At 34.8% G+C, this 16,014-nt stretch overlaps 1 protein-coding gene across 1 annotated transcript; it reads left to right on the top strand.

Moving 5' to 3' along the window:
* Positions 1-1,271: 1,271 nt before the first annotated feature.
* On the top strand, positions 1,272-5,144 carry LOC140435710 (uncharacterized). Its single transcript, XM_072524430.1, has one exon. The coding sequence runs from the start codon at positions 1,272-1,274 to the stop codon at positions 5,142-5,144; it is 3,873 nt and encodes a 1,290-aa protein (XP_072380531.1).
* The last annotated feature ends 10,870 nt before the right edge of the window (positions 5,145-16,014 follow it).

Genomic DNA, 16,014 nt, shown 5'->3' with positions numbered 1-16,014 from the left:
CGTATTTCCAGTAGACATGGCGGAGCCTCTTTAAAATATGCTGTCATCGATTTGCTTTTCTTAAAATCATGTTACTGACAATCATTCTTGCATCTTCATCACTTTTACGCATAAACACTCCCTTTTTCATCGTAAATTCTATTTGATGAGGCTGATGAGATGTTTTGTAATTTCATCTGTTGGATCGAATACTATCCCATTATGTTCATTCCAGAAATGTGGCGTAATTACAATTCCATTTGAGTAGACCTTTTTACCTACTACCACTTTTGTTATCCCATACTACCTGGCAATTTCATGAAAGATTAAACTAGCCGGTAAACACGCGCCTGCGTAGTTGGCTCGAATAAATTCTTGCTCGATACATGTCTTGATCAAGTTTAACTGAATGTACTGTTTCATACTGGAGCAACTGATGTGTATGCTTTGACTATTTTTTTCGATGAATTAAAACTTGTTGCTAATATTCAGAGTGTGTTAGTGATAAATGTGTGTGAGTTCCCTCAGCGAAAGTTTATGCAAATCTAACTGAATAGTTTTCAATGCAATGTTTATTCTTCATATGTCGATATATATATCGGTTCTATTTATACATTTTCCACATCTTTCGCAAAGTATCTGGCGTCTATCATAATTAAATTGCCATTCTTTACAATCTTCATAACTAAACTAGGAAGAAGAATTACATGAACCCACTCTCCATCATCATTTAAACCTTTTTTAATGTATCGCAAAATTCGCTTGGGGTGGCATCAGGATACTCCTGAAGACAACTCTTTCAAGTCCTAACCATGACTCGTTCTTGTGATAGAATGATGAAGAATGATAAGATCAACTTATAATTTTTATATACCTACACCAATCACCACAATCTTTCTGCTAAAATTTTGTTTCATAGTTGGTGGTACTGCTTCTTTTTATGTTGGTAGTACTGATACTTCCTTGTATCTCTCGTAGCATTAGGGAAAAAATGTAACCAAGTTCAATAAATATCTTAAATGTAGCACTTTTACATTGATTCTTATGGAAGAACAAGCACAAATCCACACATTTTACGAGCCCTTTTATAAACCATTCAGTCTTCCGTTCGACTAAAAGTACTCCTTATACTACACATTAAGGTTTTTTCTTCATTCTGTTTCAGATATTCCTAGCGATCAGACGTGTGCTCTGGTACGTCTTTAATCATTCAAAAGTGTGCTCTGGTGAGTGATATTTTCATAAAATTTTTAAATTTTTTGAAAATTTTGGATTTTTTTGGAAAAAAAAAAATGATGGCCGAAATTATCTTATATATAGCATCCATCTTGGGGTTGATTAGAAATGATTATAATGAACAAAATGTTAGAAAAGGGCTGGTAGAGTGTACGAAAGCAGTCAAAAAGATCAGGGACTCAATGAGATACGCCAAGACGATAGGTGAAAAGCAGCACCTTGAAGCCCAGATGCGGCAGGTAAAAACTCTGCGAAATCAGTTAAAGGCGGAACAGAAGAAGGGGGCGGGGCTTAACATTCGACCGGAGACTGCTTACAAGAGGGTACAATGGGATGACTACACTTCAGCGTTCAACTCGAGAATTAGAACTGGAGTCATCTCAAACCTTAAACACAAGGATCCTGGCAGTTTCCTTCTCGATTGCAAAGCCCTGTTTAAGCGAAGAATCCAGAACGCACTCAAAAAAGACGAGGCAGTTAAAGTTAATACAACTTTCGGCGGGGAATTCGAGATAGCTAGCGGTGAGAAAATCCTAAAAGACACCAAATATTTTACGACTTCAAACTCGGCCATTTATAGAGACACCAATCTTGATGAATGGTTTGAAAAGAAAGTAATGGAACCCATCAACAGAGACTTGGAAGAATTTCAAGAACGTGATTCTGGATGGGCACTAAAGGCTGTTGTTAACCTGGGGGTAAACATTAATAAATTTACGCCGCAACTTGGTTCCTCTTACATTGAACTTCCTCCTCAGATTAAGAGAAAAGAAGCATGTATTAATGTTAAAAATGATGATGAGGCATGCTTTGCATGGGCCGTTGTATCAGCGTTATATCCATGTCGAAATAACTCTGCTTTAATGAGCTCATACCCGCATTACTCCCAAGTGCTGAAGTTGAAGGGAATTCAGTGGCCAATGACGATGAGGCAGATTCCTAATTTTGAGAAACTTAATGACATTTCAATTAATGTTTACGTTTTGAAAAAAGAAAAAAGAGATTTTACGACCCTCCCAACATATTTAACGAAAGAAAAGAAGGATCAACATATTAACTTATTATTAATTCAAGATAAATATGATGATGTAGAAGGTCCGATTAGATATCATTATGTATGGATAAAAAATCTATCCCGCCTCCTTTCTAAGCAGCTTAGCAAAAATAATAATAAAAAATATTTCTGTGATAGCTGTCTTCACTATTTTATAAGTGTTGAAAAATTAAATGTTCATAAGGCATGCTGCAAAGGACGATTAGATCATATATGCGATAGATGCCTACAACCGTTTTCATCGTCAAAACAGCTTGAAGCTCACACGGTAGATTGTATAAGAATTAATGAAACAGCCCTTAAAATGCCCGACGAAAGTCATAAAATGTTGAAATTTAAGAATTTTCGTAATAAGATTAAAGCCCCCTTCGCCGTGTACGCGGATCTCGAGAGTGTTTTGAAACGTACAGGAGATCCTAAAAAACCTCAAGAGCATATTCCTGTAGCAGTTGGTTATTTCTTTAAATGCTCGTATGATAATGCGCTCTCTTTTTACAAATCGTATAGAGGAAAAGATTGTATGCAGTGGTTTGCAGATGAACTTAATCAGCTTGCTGAGGATGTTTCTACGGTGTTTATGTGCCCATATGATATAAATATGACAACTCAGCAAGAGAGCGATTTCCATGCAGCCGCTCATTGCCATATCTGTGAGCAGCGCTTTTCCCCCAATGATAAGAAAGTGCGAGACCATGATCACTTTATTCCTGACAATAATTATAGAGGTGCAGCTCACGAAGGGTGTAACATTAATTATAAAGATGCTCATACAATTCCAATAATATTTCATAATCTCTCCGGATATGACGCACATTTTATTATTAACGATATTGCTACACACATCAAAGGCCCCATAGATCTTCTTCCTATTACTAAGGAAAAATACATTTCTTTTACAAAACATATTGATGATGCTCGAATTAAATTCCGTTTTATCGATAGTTATCGATTTATGTCTTCTTCTCTTGATAAATTATCTTCTTACCTCCCCGAGTTTCCTAATCTCAAGTCCCAATATACTTCGCTTCCTGAGGAGCAATTTAATCTACTTACAAAAAAGGGTATCATGCCATATGATTATATAGATTCATTTAAAAAATTCTGTGAGACTTCTTTGCCTCCTATTGAGTCTTTTTACAATAAACTTGAAGATAAGCCATGTCCTCGTCCACATTATCGTCGCGCTCAAGAAGTCTGGTCATCATTCAATTGTGCAACTCTCGGGGATTATGTCGATTTATATATGAAAACTGACATTCTTCTTCTTGCAGATATCTTTGAGCGATTCCGATCCAGCTCTCTTCAAACTTATAATCTTGACCCTGCTCACTATTATACTTTACCTGGTTTTACGTGGGATGCAATGCTTAAATATACAGGTCAAGAACTGGAGCTTTTAACCGATCCTGACATGCATTTGTTTGTTGAACGTGGTATTCGTGGTGGTCTTAGTCAGGTTTGCTCTAAAAGACGTGTGAAAGCTAACAATCCATACATCAACAACTATGACCCATCTAAACCAAAAACGTTCCTTATGTATTTTGATGTTAATAATCAGTATGGTTGGGCCATGTCTCAATATCTTCCATATGGCGGTTTCGAGTGGGTCGATGCCAATATTGATGTCCTTTCCATTGCTGACGATGCTTCTGAAGGGTACATTCTCGAGGTTGATCTGGAGTACCCTCAACATCTTCATGATCGTCATAAAGATATCCCGTTTTGTCCTGAGTCTTTAAATTCTAAGACTATGCTTCCTCCTACACGTCCGCGAGAGCAGACTAAATTAATGGCCACCCTACAAGATAAAGAACGATATGTAATACATTATAGAGCACTAAAACAGGCGCTTGCAAATGGATTGATCCTGAAAAAGATACATAGAGTATTGAAATTCAAACAGGCTCCATGGTTAAAGTCATACATCGATCTTAATACAAATCTCCGGAAGGCAGCGAAAAATGAGTTTGAAAAGGATCTTTTTAAGCTTATGAATAATGCAGTGTTCGGGAAGACTATGGAATCAGTGCGCAAGCGCGTTGATATAAAGTTGCTTACTTTGTGGGAGGGTCGTTACGGAGCTGAAGCTAGAATATGTAGCCCATTGTTTAAGAATGCAACGATTTTTAGTGAAAACTTGGTAGCTGTTGAGATGCGTAGAGCTGAAATATGGCTAGATAAACCAATCTATATCGGAATGAGTATTTTAGACTTGGCTAAAACGACAATCTATGATTTTCAATATGGATACTTAGCTGGCAGGTTCGGAGAAAACTTTACAACTTGCTATACTGATACCGATAGTGTAATCGTGGAAATACGTGAACAAGACCCATATGAGGCTATGAAAGAAGATTGCTACAAATATTTTGATACCTCAGACTATCGTAAAGACAATATTTATGGTATCCCTCAGGTTAACAAGAAGGTGTTGGGCATGATGAAAGATGAGAATAAAGGCCGCATTATGACCGACTACATAGGTCTTCGAGCAAAATTGTACACGGTAAAAGTAGCTGCCACTGAAGATGAGCTAAAAGAAAAACGTAAAGAGTTGAAAGACGAAGAATATGAGGATGAAGAAATTGAAGTAATTATTAAAAATTTTAGGTTAACAAAGAAGGCGAAGGGGGTAAAGAAATCTGTGGTGAACACGAAAATTACGTTTGAGGACTATGTAGAGTGTTTGGATAACTTAAAAGAGGTGTTTGCTTCACAGAATCTAATACGCTCAGATAAGCACCATGTTTATACCATAACACAAAGCAAGATTGCGCTAAGCCCTAATGATGATAAAAGACATCACCTTCTGAAGTCATATGATACACTTCCGTGGGGACATTATTTAATTGATTCTAAGATGGATGTTGATTAGATTTAACAATAGTCATATTTTATCATTTGTCCTTGATGATTGACTTTTAAGATGTATGTAAATTGTATATTGTCGTTTTTATAACGTGGTTTATTTATTACAACTTAAAATATATCTGATTCAGAATTTATTAGTCATTATTTCACCATTTCATTTCGCTTTTCGTTTTTTTATATTATATGATAATTGAAATAGATCTTAATTTTCTAAATATTATTTCTTAATCACGATACTTAAGATTAGCACATTTAAAAATATGTTTAGATATGACCACTAAAAGATATCATGGACCACTGGCAAATTAATGAACCGTTCTGGTTAATTCCAGAGCTATGTGTTCGTGCAGCCTCCTAAGACAATCGATAACTTAATGGTCTTCCTCGATTTAGATTTAAGTCAATTCTTCGATAGCCTGTCCCAAAACAGGAGTCGGAGAATTTCCTATTTTTAAAGATAACCTAGAGTTATTAGCCCCCAATAATTCATTTGAATGCTATACAACATAGTAACTAATGAATTTACACCAAAGTGTCGATGTCTTAACATAAAAGATGTCCATCAATAAAAGATGTCTTCTAAACCATGTTAAATCATGAGCTGATTTTGAGTACAGTTAAGTATATTGTTATTATATATATTATCCTATAGTGTAAAATAATTCATTCCTACTAACCATCATCCCCCACTAACATGGCAGTCGATGTAGTCGTACCTTCACGTTGGTGACTGCTGTTAAGAACATATATTTTCTGTTTTTTCAGCAAATTTATGTTCGAACCGAATTGACTACCTTCCATTCATTGCATGCTTTCATCATTTTTATACCTAGCTTTACACATACATTCCATCGCTTCGATACTATCATTATTTTATTATCGTTTACCTTACACCTTAACATACTTATTACATTTAACCATTACTTACTGCTGGCCTTGCTAACATATTTTTTTCATGCAGTCTATGTAAGTATTTCTTACCAGAGACCCGAAGCGCAATACCAACCTTCAAAACAATATCACCCGAACTGCCATAGATAAGATATAGTATGCAACTCACCATTTGTATTCGGCGATTTTTATATCACCCGAATTGTCGTAGATAAAACCTAGTATGCAAATCACAATATATTTGTATTCTATAATTTTTTATAATATTACTCGAACTGCCGTAGATTCGCATATAACGAATAATAGTGCTGTATTGTAGTACTTATTCAGAGATTATATTGAGGTCGTTTGTCGGTTTGGTCATACTGTAAGAATGGTATACGTTCTTTAAATAATCATGTTCTATTGCTAGTAATACCTTACATGCTGTTGCACGTTATTTCGTTTTCAGCGTCACCTTTCGTATTGTTTCGAGAGAGAAAGAGAGAGAGAGAGATAGAGAGAAGAAGAAGCGATAGGCTGAAGGAGTGTCTTTTTACGATGACGTGTGCTAGATGATTTGGCTAGATGTAGTCGACAGGCGGCGTGATAAGATGATGGACTGTAATAGACGTGTAATCCGATTCAAACTAGGTTCAATATATGATATAGCGCCGTTTGGCGATATTGTCATTCTCTGTTAACCTCACTTTCCTTCAATGTCTATTATGCTAAAATCAATAGTAATGAAGATCCGATATTGTGCCGTTTTGACAATGTCTTTGTCATTGTTTTTTGTGTCAAAGTATTCCCCGTCTCCTCCCCGTTCCAACGAGCCCTCGTACGTCATGATCGGACCAAAAGCAACGAAGATATGATGTAATGCCGTTTTGGCATTGTCTATGCGTTTACTTTTTATCTTAACATATTCGTTCTGACCTTTTCATCGATACCTCACACATTGTTATACGTTGAGCCGTTTGGACGTTACAAGCTTAGTGCCGTTTTGGCAATGTCTTTGCATTTTATTTTTATCTTAACATATTCGTTCTGACCTTTTCATCGATACCTCACACGTCACGGTCCGATATGCCGTCGCGCATCCACCAAAAAAAGCGTCAAAAATGAGCAGAATCAACCTTAGCGATTTCTTATGGGATTTAACATGGGAAAATACGCCGTACCAACATAGCTCTTTTACTTATGTAAAATACATCTTTTGTATGACAGGAGTATCCATAACCATGATCTGGATTCCATCTCATGTAGGAATCTCTGGTAATGATCTAGTCCACCTCTTTGCAAAAAAGCCTCATCTTCTAATATGGAGACTGAAAACATTCAATTACATACAGATTTACAGTCGTATTTTAAATCACCCAAATGTTGGCAACCCTATGTACCTGCTCAATTGTTCCATGTTATTGCCTTCATCGAAACTGATAATCCGGTATCAACTTTTGTCTGTCGATTATGGAATTCATTCTTTGAAGGAGTATTCTTTCTTAGAGATATTGGGAAGCAAACTGATTGGACGATAGAATGATAGTTCTTGTGAATCTTTATTTTGTTTTGGTATTAGAATAATTTGTGTCATTTTCCGTTGAAACCAAAAATAGTCTAACTTTAATATAGCGGTAAATATGTACATAACGAAACTAAATCCGTCTTTAGGTAAATTTTTGCAGATTTTTCCCGACACTGGAGCTTTTTTAATGTTGAGTGTTTTAACAAAATCTTTAATTTCATTCATTTTGATATTTTCTATAGGAAGTGAAATCTGGTAAGGTGCATCTAAGTTGTCGTGAATGACCTCTTCTTCTACCATTCAGATAGTTCTGGAGTAAGGTTAAAAAACTTGGCTGAGATAATTAGCAAATGCCTGTGCTTTATCATCATCGGCCTTGGACCAATCATCAATGACAATACACAACTGACATCGTTATGTGTCCCTTGCTGAGTTCTACACATATCAAGGTGGCCTGAATGTTAACTTCAAATAATTTATTTATTTTATGATTTCCTTCTATTGATTAACGCAGTTCGTATCGGGGTATTCTGTTAAAATATTTGTGAGTGTATCCGAAATGTTGGCACCTGTGACATTGCGGAATTTCTCTTTTTGGATGTGGTGGCTCAGCTTCAGTTATTGAGTTAAGTACTTTATTTACTTTATAAATGTCTTTATTATGTGAATTAGCAAGCAAACAATTCTACGTGGAAAAATAATAGTTGCTTTTTATCCTTTTTTCGTACGTTTTGATATACTAAAACGTAAAGAACGTTTGGGTATAAAAAATGAAAAACAAAAGATATTAACAAAATTTTATTCACAAAGTGACAGTACCTTAGGCTATTTTTTAGTGTAGTTGCTTTGGTTATCAAGGCATTTATTGTATCGTGGAACCAGTTTTTCGATGACGGTGTTGTAGTAATTTTACGCCAAACATCTAGCCAGAATACCACTTCATCTTTGAGCTTATTGTCGTTTCCAAACTCCCTTCTGCCCAAGAATTCCTTTACTTTCGGGAAGAAATTATAATCGATAGGTGGGAGTTCTAGCATATAGGGAGCAGTTTGCAAATTTCCCATTTCAGACGTTGACGTTTATGCTGAATTCTTGCCGGTGCATAAAGTCGAGAATTGGCGTGAATCAGAAACACCTTCGTCGATAACAATAATGGCTATTTATTCGGTTTTTTACGTTTTAGTGTTTGAAGTGGTACGTAATAGGCTTCTAAATTTATTGTTTCACCTCCAGGCATAAACTCTACTTGAAAACATTTCGTTTGGCGGAAGTTTTAATCGATGCTTTCATTTCAAAATATTATAGAACAAAGACGCGTAACCACACAGTAATGAGACTTAGCTCACATTTATGTGACAGATAGACAGAGGTAACTATCGCGCACGAAGTTGCTGACGTGGTAGTCGGCGCCGCGCTTGATGCGGTAGTTTTCTGGCTATTTTTTATCTCCTTTTTTGAATAGTAGAATTAAATCGCTCGTTCTCCGTTTTTTCGGTATTTTATTGTGTTTTATAATTTTATTAATTAATGTTATTAATTGTTCTGTCATTCCTGCCTCACAATATTTGAGAAATTCGTTTGATATTCCGTCTTTACCTGCTGCTTTTCTGTTCTTCGTCTTTTCTTAATAGTTATATTAAGTTCTTTATATGTGGTAATTTCTGGTGTTTTCGGTTCTAGCGTCTTTTGATCTTCTTGTGGATAAAGCTTTTTTAGGTAGTCAGTCCATGTATCCTATTCTATGTGTTTTGGTTCTATTAGCTCCTTTACCTGCGTTTTTAAACTCTTCTAAAGCTCCATATTTCCTTTTGCAGACCATAAAAATCATATTCTATTTTAATTTTAAAGCATTTCCAGTGATCATTTTTTATTTTTCTTACCAGTGCATGTGTTTTGTTTCTTATTATCTTGTTATTATGGTATGCCTCTTGTGTTTTGGTTGACATGTATTTTAAGTAAGCTTTTTTTTTTATTTACATTATTCCTTTACTTTTGTTCAAAACCATAGAGTTCTTTGCTTTAGGAACAATTTATTTTTATTTATATTTCTTTCATCAACAACTTCCTTGACCGGAGCTAAGATATTAGACTTAATTCTTGCCCAGCTCTCTTCTACCCCACCACTTTCTGTGATATATGTGTTTCTGCTTTTTTATTCTTTTTTGGAATAGGTATCTTGCGGAGTCATCCTGTAAGCTTTTCACTTTTATCTTTGTGGTATATTCTTTTGTTTTTTATCAGATATATGTGTTTTCATTAGCATTTTGCACAATACCAATTTATGATTGTTTCCAATTTCTGCCGATGTTAGTGCTCTGATATTTAAAATTTGAGAGGGGTGCCCTATTCGACAGAATATACTATATCATAGATCTTTGTCCTCTAGTGTTTTTGTATCACTGGTTTTGGTATCATATTAATTTCAGCATTTTCCAAGAATTTGGTAAGTGTCTTAATCAAAATGTTGGGTTTATAATATGCGTCAGCTTGATTTGGTTCTGTTTTAAGTATTTTGCCAGTTACCATATCATATCCGGAAGCTTTTTTAAGACTAAAATTTGTTTGTTTTTCTTATACAACTTCAACAACAGCTTATATTTCATCTGCAACGTCTGCGACAGTTTGATTTTGTTTGATCTGAATTTTGATGGACCTCGTCATGTATGATTTCATTTTATTTTAGTTCAAACGTTTTTCTGAATGGATAACTCTTGGTTTTTTGCTTATTTTCTCTCGTCTATCCATTGTCCGATGTTCTAATAGGAGGGCACTGCGAATATTGTTTTTTCATCTTTCTCGTTGCCTTTCAGAGGAAATATTCCGTGTTTTTGTCATTCATTAATTCAGTCAAGTATTTAAGTATAGATTCTTCATTGTGTTTTTGCACTTGTTAACGTAACCTTTAAGTTACTGTGTTTAGTATAGTTTAACCATAAGGTGAGCGTGTAGGTTGACGAATTTTCCACAACCTTTTTTTCCCTGCAACCATTTCTTTGATTTTTATGTGATAATTTTTACCAGCTGTCATTCTTTTTTGGTGTGGGTGTATGTTTTCATACTGATGGTTGTATTTTCTAAATGGATATCTCTAATTTATTGTCAAATTGGTCTTTCGTTCTCAGTGGTACGTTTGGTTAAATTTTTTTTGTTAGTGCATATTAAAATTTCTCTAAATCAGACTTTTTATTGGATACAGTAGAGTTTTTTCCTTGTTAATAATCATTTCACTAAGTATGATGCTGAGTGATCTAAATTTAAATCAAATTTTCCCCTATGTCTACATAGTAAAATAATGATGTTTTTCGTAATATGAAAATATCTAACAAATCCGGTATTTGTTTGGATTGGTTGGCCAATAAGTTGGTTTTTCTGTTGCTCAAATAAATGTATCGGAGCCGAGCAGCAGCCTTAGGCAATTATTTTCCTTTTTTGGTGGCCAACAAGTCTTGATCTAGTCTTGATCTCTAAATAGTGTTATAATCTTCTCCGACTATGAATTTATTGCCAAGTTTATTGATTAGATTGAAGTTTTCTTTATTTTATTGTTTTTTGGAGCGCAGTATATTGCTGTAACTTTAGTTTTTTCTATTTTAGTTTTAAGAGTAATAACAGTTACTAGATTTACTTGGATGAATGTATATAGATTAAAAAACCTGTATCTGTAATAAAAAATATATATTTTTCTTTATCGATAACAGTGTAAGGCTATCAGATGCTGTGAAAGATAACTGTAAGAAGTAAATTTGACGTTTTTTATTTGAGTTCGTATATATCACATTCATTTAGATATTGCCAAATACCAGGTTGGAATGTTTTCAATGGATAACTCTGTATAAACTTATTTATGCCACGTGAAACATGTAAATACGTAAAAATAGACTTTTAATATTATGCATGTCTGTATGGCTATGTAAATATTTTCTATAAAAAACTTAGTTTTGTAGAACCACAGTGAGTCCTGTTCTGGTTACTAACCGAAATCTGAATTTTAATTGGAGATATGGATTTATTATTTGCCTTGTACGCTTCAGACGTCGTCGGTTGTTGGTTCACCGTTGACGAAATCACGATTACCACCACAGCGATAGAGGGAATTGAGTCGAGGATTTACAGGTGATTGGAGGTTTGCCGTAGTCGGGAAGTCGGGACATAATCAGTTACTGGGACGTAATTGTATTACTAAGTTTTTGTTTCGGTTAAATTATTTACATAGAAGTATACTTAGACAAAGAAAGGTATATATCTGATAAAAACTACATGCACTAGTTTAATTTTGTTTGATTTTTTTTATTTTGAAAATACATTTTTTAGGTGATGATTTTAACAAGTGATAACTGTTGTAGATAAAATCTTAAAAAAAAACAAATAATAGGTCTCAATATATGATTTAAATTACGGAATACGTTATACAAAATACGTAAATTATGAGAACTAATAGGGCTGGTTCAAAATAATTAGGAGAGGTAGTAAAGAGTTCTACAGATAATAACCAATTTAAGTTTATAAAAAGTCTTACCAATACTGAGAGAGAATGTCTATTACTAACGGTAGTCAACAGTCCAGAGACAGGGCGTCTGTTGCTAGAGAACGTCAACAGTCAAGACAGTACGTCTGTTGCTATTGACAGTCAACAGTCGAGAGAGAGTGCGTCTATTGCTAGTGAAAGTCAATAGTCAAGTGACAGTGTCTCTAACGTATGGTCCTAAGTTTTGGGAAAAATTTCAAAAGCATATAACTCTGACCACAATAATCTTATAATTTTATTAAATTATTCAACAATTTAACTTAACTATCCTTATTATAAATCGAAATTCAAATGACAGACAAGGGACCATTATTTTCGATTTGCCTAATAATTCCCCTGACACGTTGCATCATCCTTTGGACGACCTCGGCGTCAATTTCTCTAATTTTTGTATATATGCGGCGTCTTAACTGTTCCTGATTTTGTGCTTCCCATCCGTTATTATAGACTTTCCGACTTAATATTGCCCAGTACTCTTCAATTGGACGAGTCTGAGGTAGGTTGGGGGGATTGTCTGCTTTCGGTACAAAGGTAATGTTGTTAGTTTCGTACCAGTCCCTTGTGATCCTCGCGTAATGACATGAAGCAAGATCTGGCCAAAAGACTATTTGATCATTTACATGATGTGTGTTCACAAACTGAAGCAATTTAGAGAGACATCTTTGAATATAAATATTTGCGTTTAAGGCTTCGCCTCGAACAACATCAATGTAGGGCTGTGAGATAAAGTCAGCCTCAGAAATTGCACACCATACCAAAATTTTGTCCTCAAATTTTTTCTTGCTTTTGAATTTTATTTCCTCAGGTACATTTTCGTAATCGTTCGTGTAAAACCCATCGTTACCCTTCATCTCAGAGTTGGACAAAGTAAAATATTTTTCATCGTCCATCACGATCAACTTGTTGACGAAATGCACTCGCCTTAACGCGCGGCAACATCTCGGAATTCTCTCTAATTGATCCTCTGTGTATTTTGGAGCTTTCCTTCTTTTCCGGTAGATAATATTGTTACTCGATAGGGTCCTGTATACTGTAGTCTTTCCAACATGAAATCTTCTGGCCAGTTTTCGCTGTGAGACCCCAATGTTGCAATTAACAATATCTCGTTTCGACATTCGCCCAACCATATTATAAACACCTCGACGAATATCAATTTTATAAAACATTTTGCAGAGCACAAACCAAAATATTCTGCTTTGTTTATTAAATGTCAATAACTGATTGATGACATTTCAATTCCATGGCCTTCTTTGTTAAATGCATTTTGCTTCTCAATCAGACCAGGTGAAATTTTTTGAATTTATCATTAAACATGTTTTAATGATTTTTGTTTAATTTCTTGTAGTGACGTATAATATAGGTTTACCAAATAATTTAATTTTCGGCTTTGTAATAACATATTATTATTAAAAAAACAAGTTTCCTTAAAACGAACTTGGTATACTGTCACATGACAGCGTAATCCCCTTACTACAGGTATAAACATTTTATATAAATAAAACTTGATTTATTTGCGTAGGTAATAAGAAATTAGTTTTACGCATATAAATAAATTTTAAATTCATTATTCCTAAATAAGGTAATATTTTTCAATGGTTCATTACAAATATATTAATGTAAGAAAAGGACATGAAGCTTTTTTTGTATTTTGTGCGACGGATTTTGTATTGTCGGACGAGTAGTTGTACTCGTATTACTTGCTTGCTTGCTATATTGCTGTCTTGGTATTTGTGCGTCTGTTTTGTTCTTTAGTTTTTGTTTACCGTGTTTAAAATAGTAAAATGGAAAATTTGTAAGAAAATGAAAAGCAGTCAAATCGTAGAGTGTTATTTCCAGAAAAACGGTGTTTAGTTCTGAAAGTGGAAAGTTATTAATTCAGAAACCTACATGTAATGCTTGTGGTATCTCAGAGAGTAAGGAGGTTTAGTGGTTTCGATTAGGCTTGCCTTTCGGACAATCAACCATGTACTTCGTTTCAAGCGCCAACTTGTAACATTGTTACCAATACATGTTTTAAGAATAATGCAGGTATTCTACGGACAGCTCAGCGAGGACAAATCACTCGCATAGAGCATTAGATGGCATGATTCTGATGTTCAGTAAGTATGGGGAATGCGAAATCATAGGCTATCGATTCTTTTGGCCCGAAGAAAAGTTCTTATCTACGTCGCTTTTTAATTCTTCGATGACAACTCTTCCTATCATTGCGAAGCAGAATTAGCAAAGCATTGGATTGCTCATCCATAGACAGGAAACGCGAATTGGATTGAGACCGTCGTGATACAGGTTAGTTTTACCTTACTGATGACCCTGTCGTTGCGATAGTATTAGTTTCGATAGTAATCTTGCTCAGTATGGTAGGAACCACAGGTTCGAATATTTGGTTCACTCACTTACTCTGGCGAGTAATGATGCGAAGCTACCATCCGTAAGATTATGTCTAAAGGTCATATATTTTTTAGTCAAAAGTGGCAATGACATCTCTTGGAGTTCTGAGAATCAAAAGTTTTAAAACAATGTAAATTTCTAGTCAATCATAGCTCGCTACAATTGTCACACGAGCCCTTATTTCGTTGACTTTATCGGTTTACTATGGGATCGATCCTTGTGGACCCAGTAAACCAAATCTTTAGATGAACCAACATAGGTCAGAGTTTTCGGTAGATGACTTTGTAAGGTGTTATACCTGGTAGAGCAGTCTCTACGCTGCGGTCTATGAAGACTCAGTCCTCAGCTTGGGGATTCGCCTTGTCGGTTAGACGAAACCCCTGATATATAATAAAAAATTAAGCCGTTTTACAATGCTGCTACTAAAAAGAAACATGGTGGTCTCTCAATGTCAAGGAATAAGTTCCTTATGCTTTTACGTTTCGTTTTCTCACTTTTACGATTAAATTGTTTTCTTAAACCTAATAAAACCTTTACAGTTCTTGGTCGTATAAGTTTGCAAATGATTTGGACAGAAAAGGGAAAAAATTTCCCATATTTTCTGTGATTAAAGGTCTTACAGAAATCTAAGCCTTTTTTTGTTTTTAAGTTCGGTCTCGAGGGAGTTGATATAGATATATGATCAACCAAATTAATAATAGGTAACTAATCTCATTTGTATCATAATCCTTATTTTTCATCACTTATATCCCTTGATTTTGTATCCCTTCTTGATCTGAAAATATGCTTCCCTTGACATATTGCGGGAAATCTGACTGGGATTTATTCCGGAAGTGACCATGATATAATTTATCATCTTTAGATCTAGCTTAAGATGGCGTCGTGAGTCTAGAAGATGATAATGATGAGTCAAAAAAACCAACCCCCCTCACTGCCAAATTATTTCGAGAAGGTCTTCAACTTTGCAGTAAATTAGAATATCTTTTTCTTATTAATGACCCAATTCTGAACGAGCCATTAAATTACAACGTGAGCTGCAAAACTGCATGTCAGGATATCGTGAGCTACATAAAAAATTACTAGCATAATCATCGCAAAGTATAATTACTGATTACATTGTCAGAAAAGGAAGAGTTACTCAGAACAAAAATGAAGTTTGCAAAAATCCATCGCTTTATCGGCAAATATCTAATGCAGAGACAGTTTCTTCTGACGATGAAGGTGATTTTGAGCCACTTCGCAAACGGTGTAAACCATTGTCAGATAGCGATAATCATTAGAAATATACAGTCCATCTAATTAACTTACCGTTGCAAGTGATTATCATTGACAGATATCGAAGTTGACATAGTTGCCAAAGTATAGAAAAGTCCTGATTTCATTTTAAATCAAATATGTCACATAATTATTGCAAAAGTCGATTATACAACAAAACAAATTAATATTTAATGTAAATAAATAGTAACAAAACAAGAGTTAAGAAAAATCTTGTTAAAAACAATTTAAGCCGCTTGTATACGTCGTATAAAGAAGTAAAATGGAATACTTAAACAAAAACAACAC

The sequence above is a fragment of the Diabrotica undecimpunctata genome, chromosome 3 (assembly GCF_040954645.1).
Source record: "Diabrotica undecimpunctata isolate CICGRU chromosome 3, icDiaUnde3, whole genome shotgun sequence".
Classification (NCBI taxonomy): domain Eukaryota; kingdom Metazoa; phylum Arthropoda; class Insecta; order Coleoptera; family Chrysomelidae; genus Diabrotica; species Diabrotica undecimpunctata.
This window is presented reverse-complemented; position numbering and strand designations above follow the sequence as displayed.

Excerpts from the sequence above, each read along its gene's own strand:
- LOC140435710 (XM_072524430.1), top strand. The coding sequence starts at position 1,272 with ATGATGGCCGAAATTATCTTATATATAGCATCCATCTTGGGGTTGATT.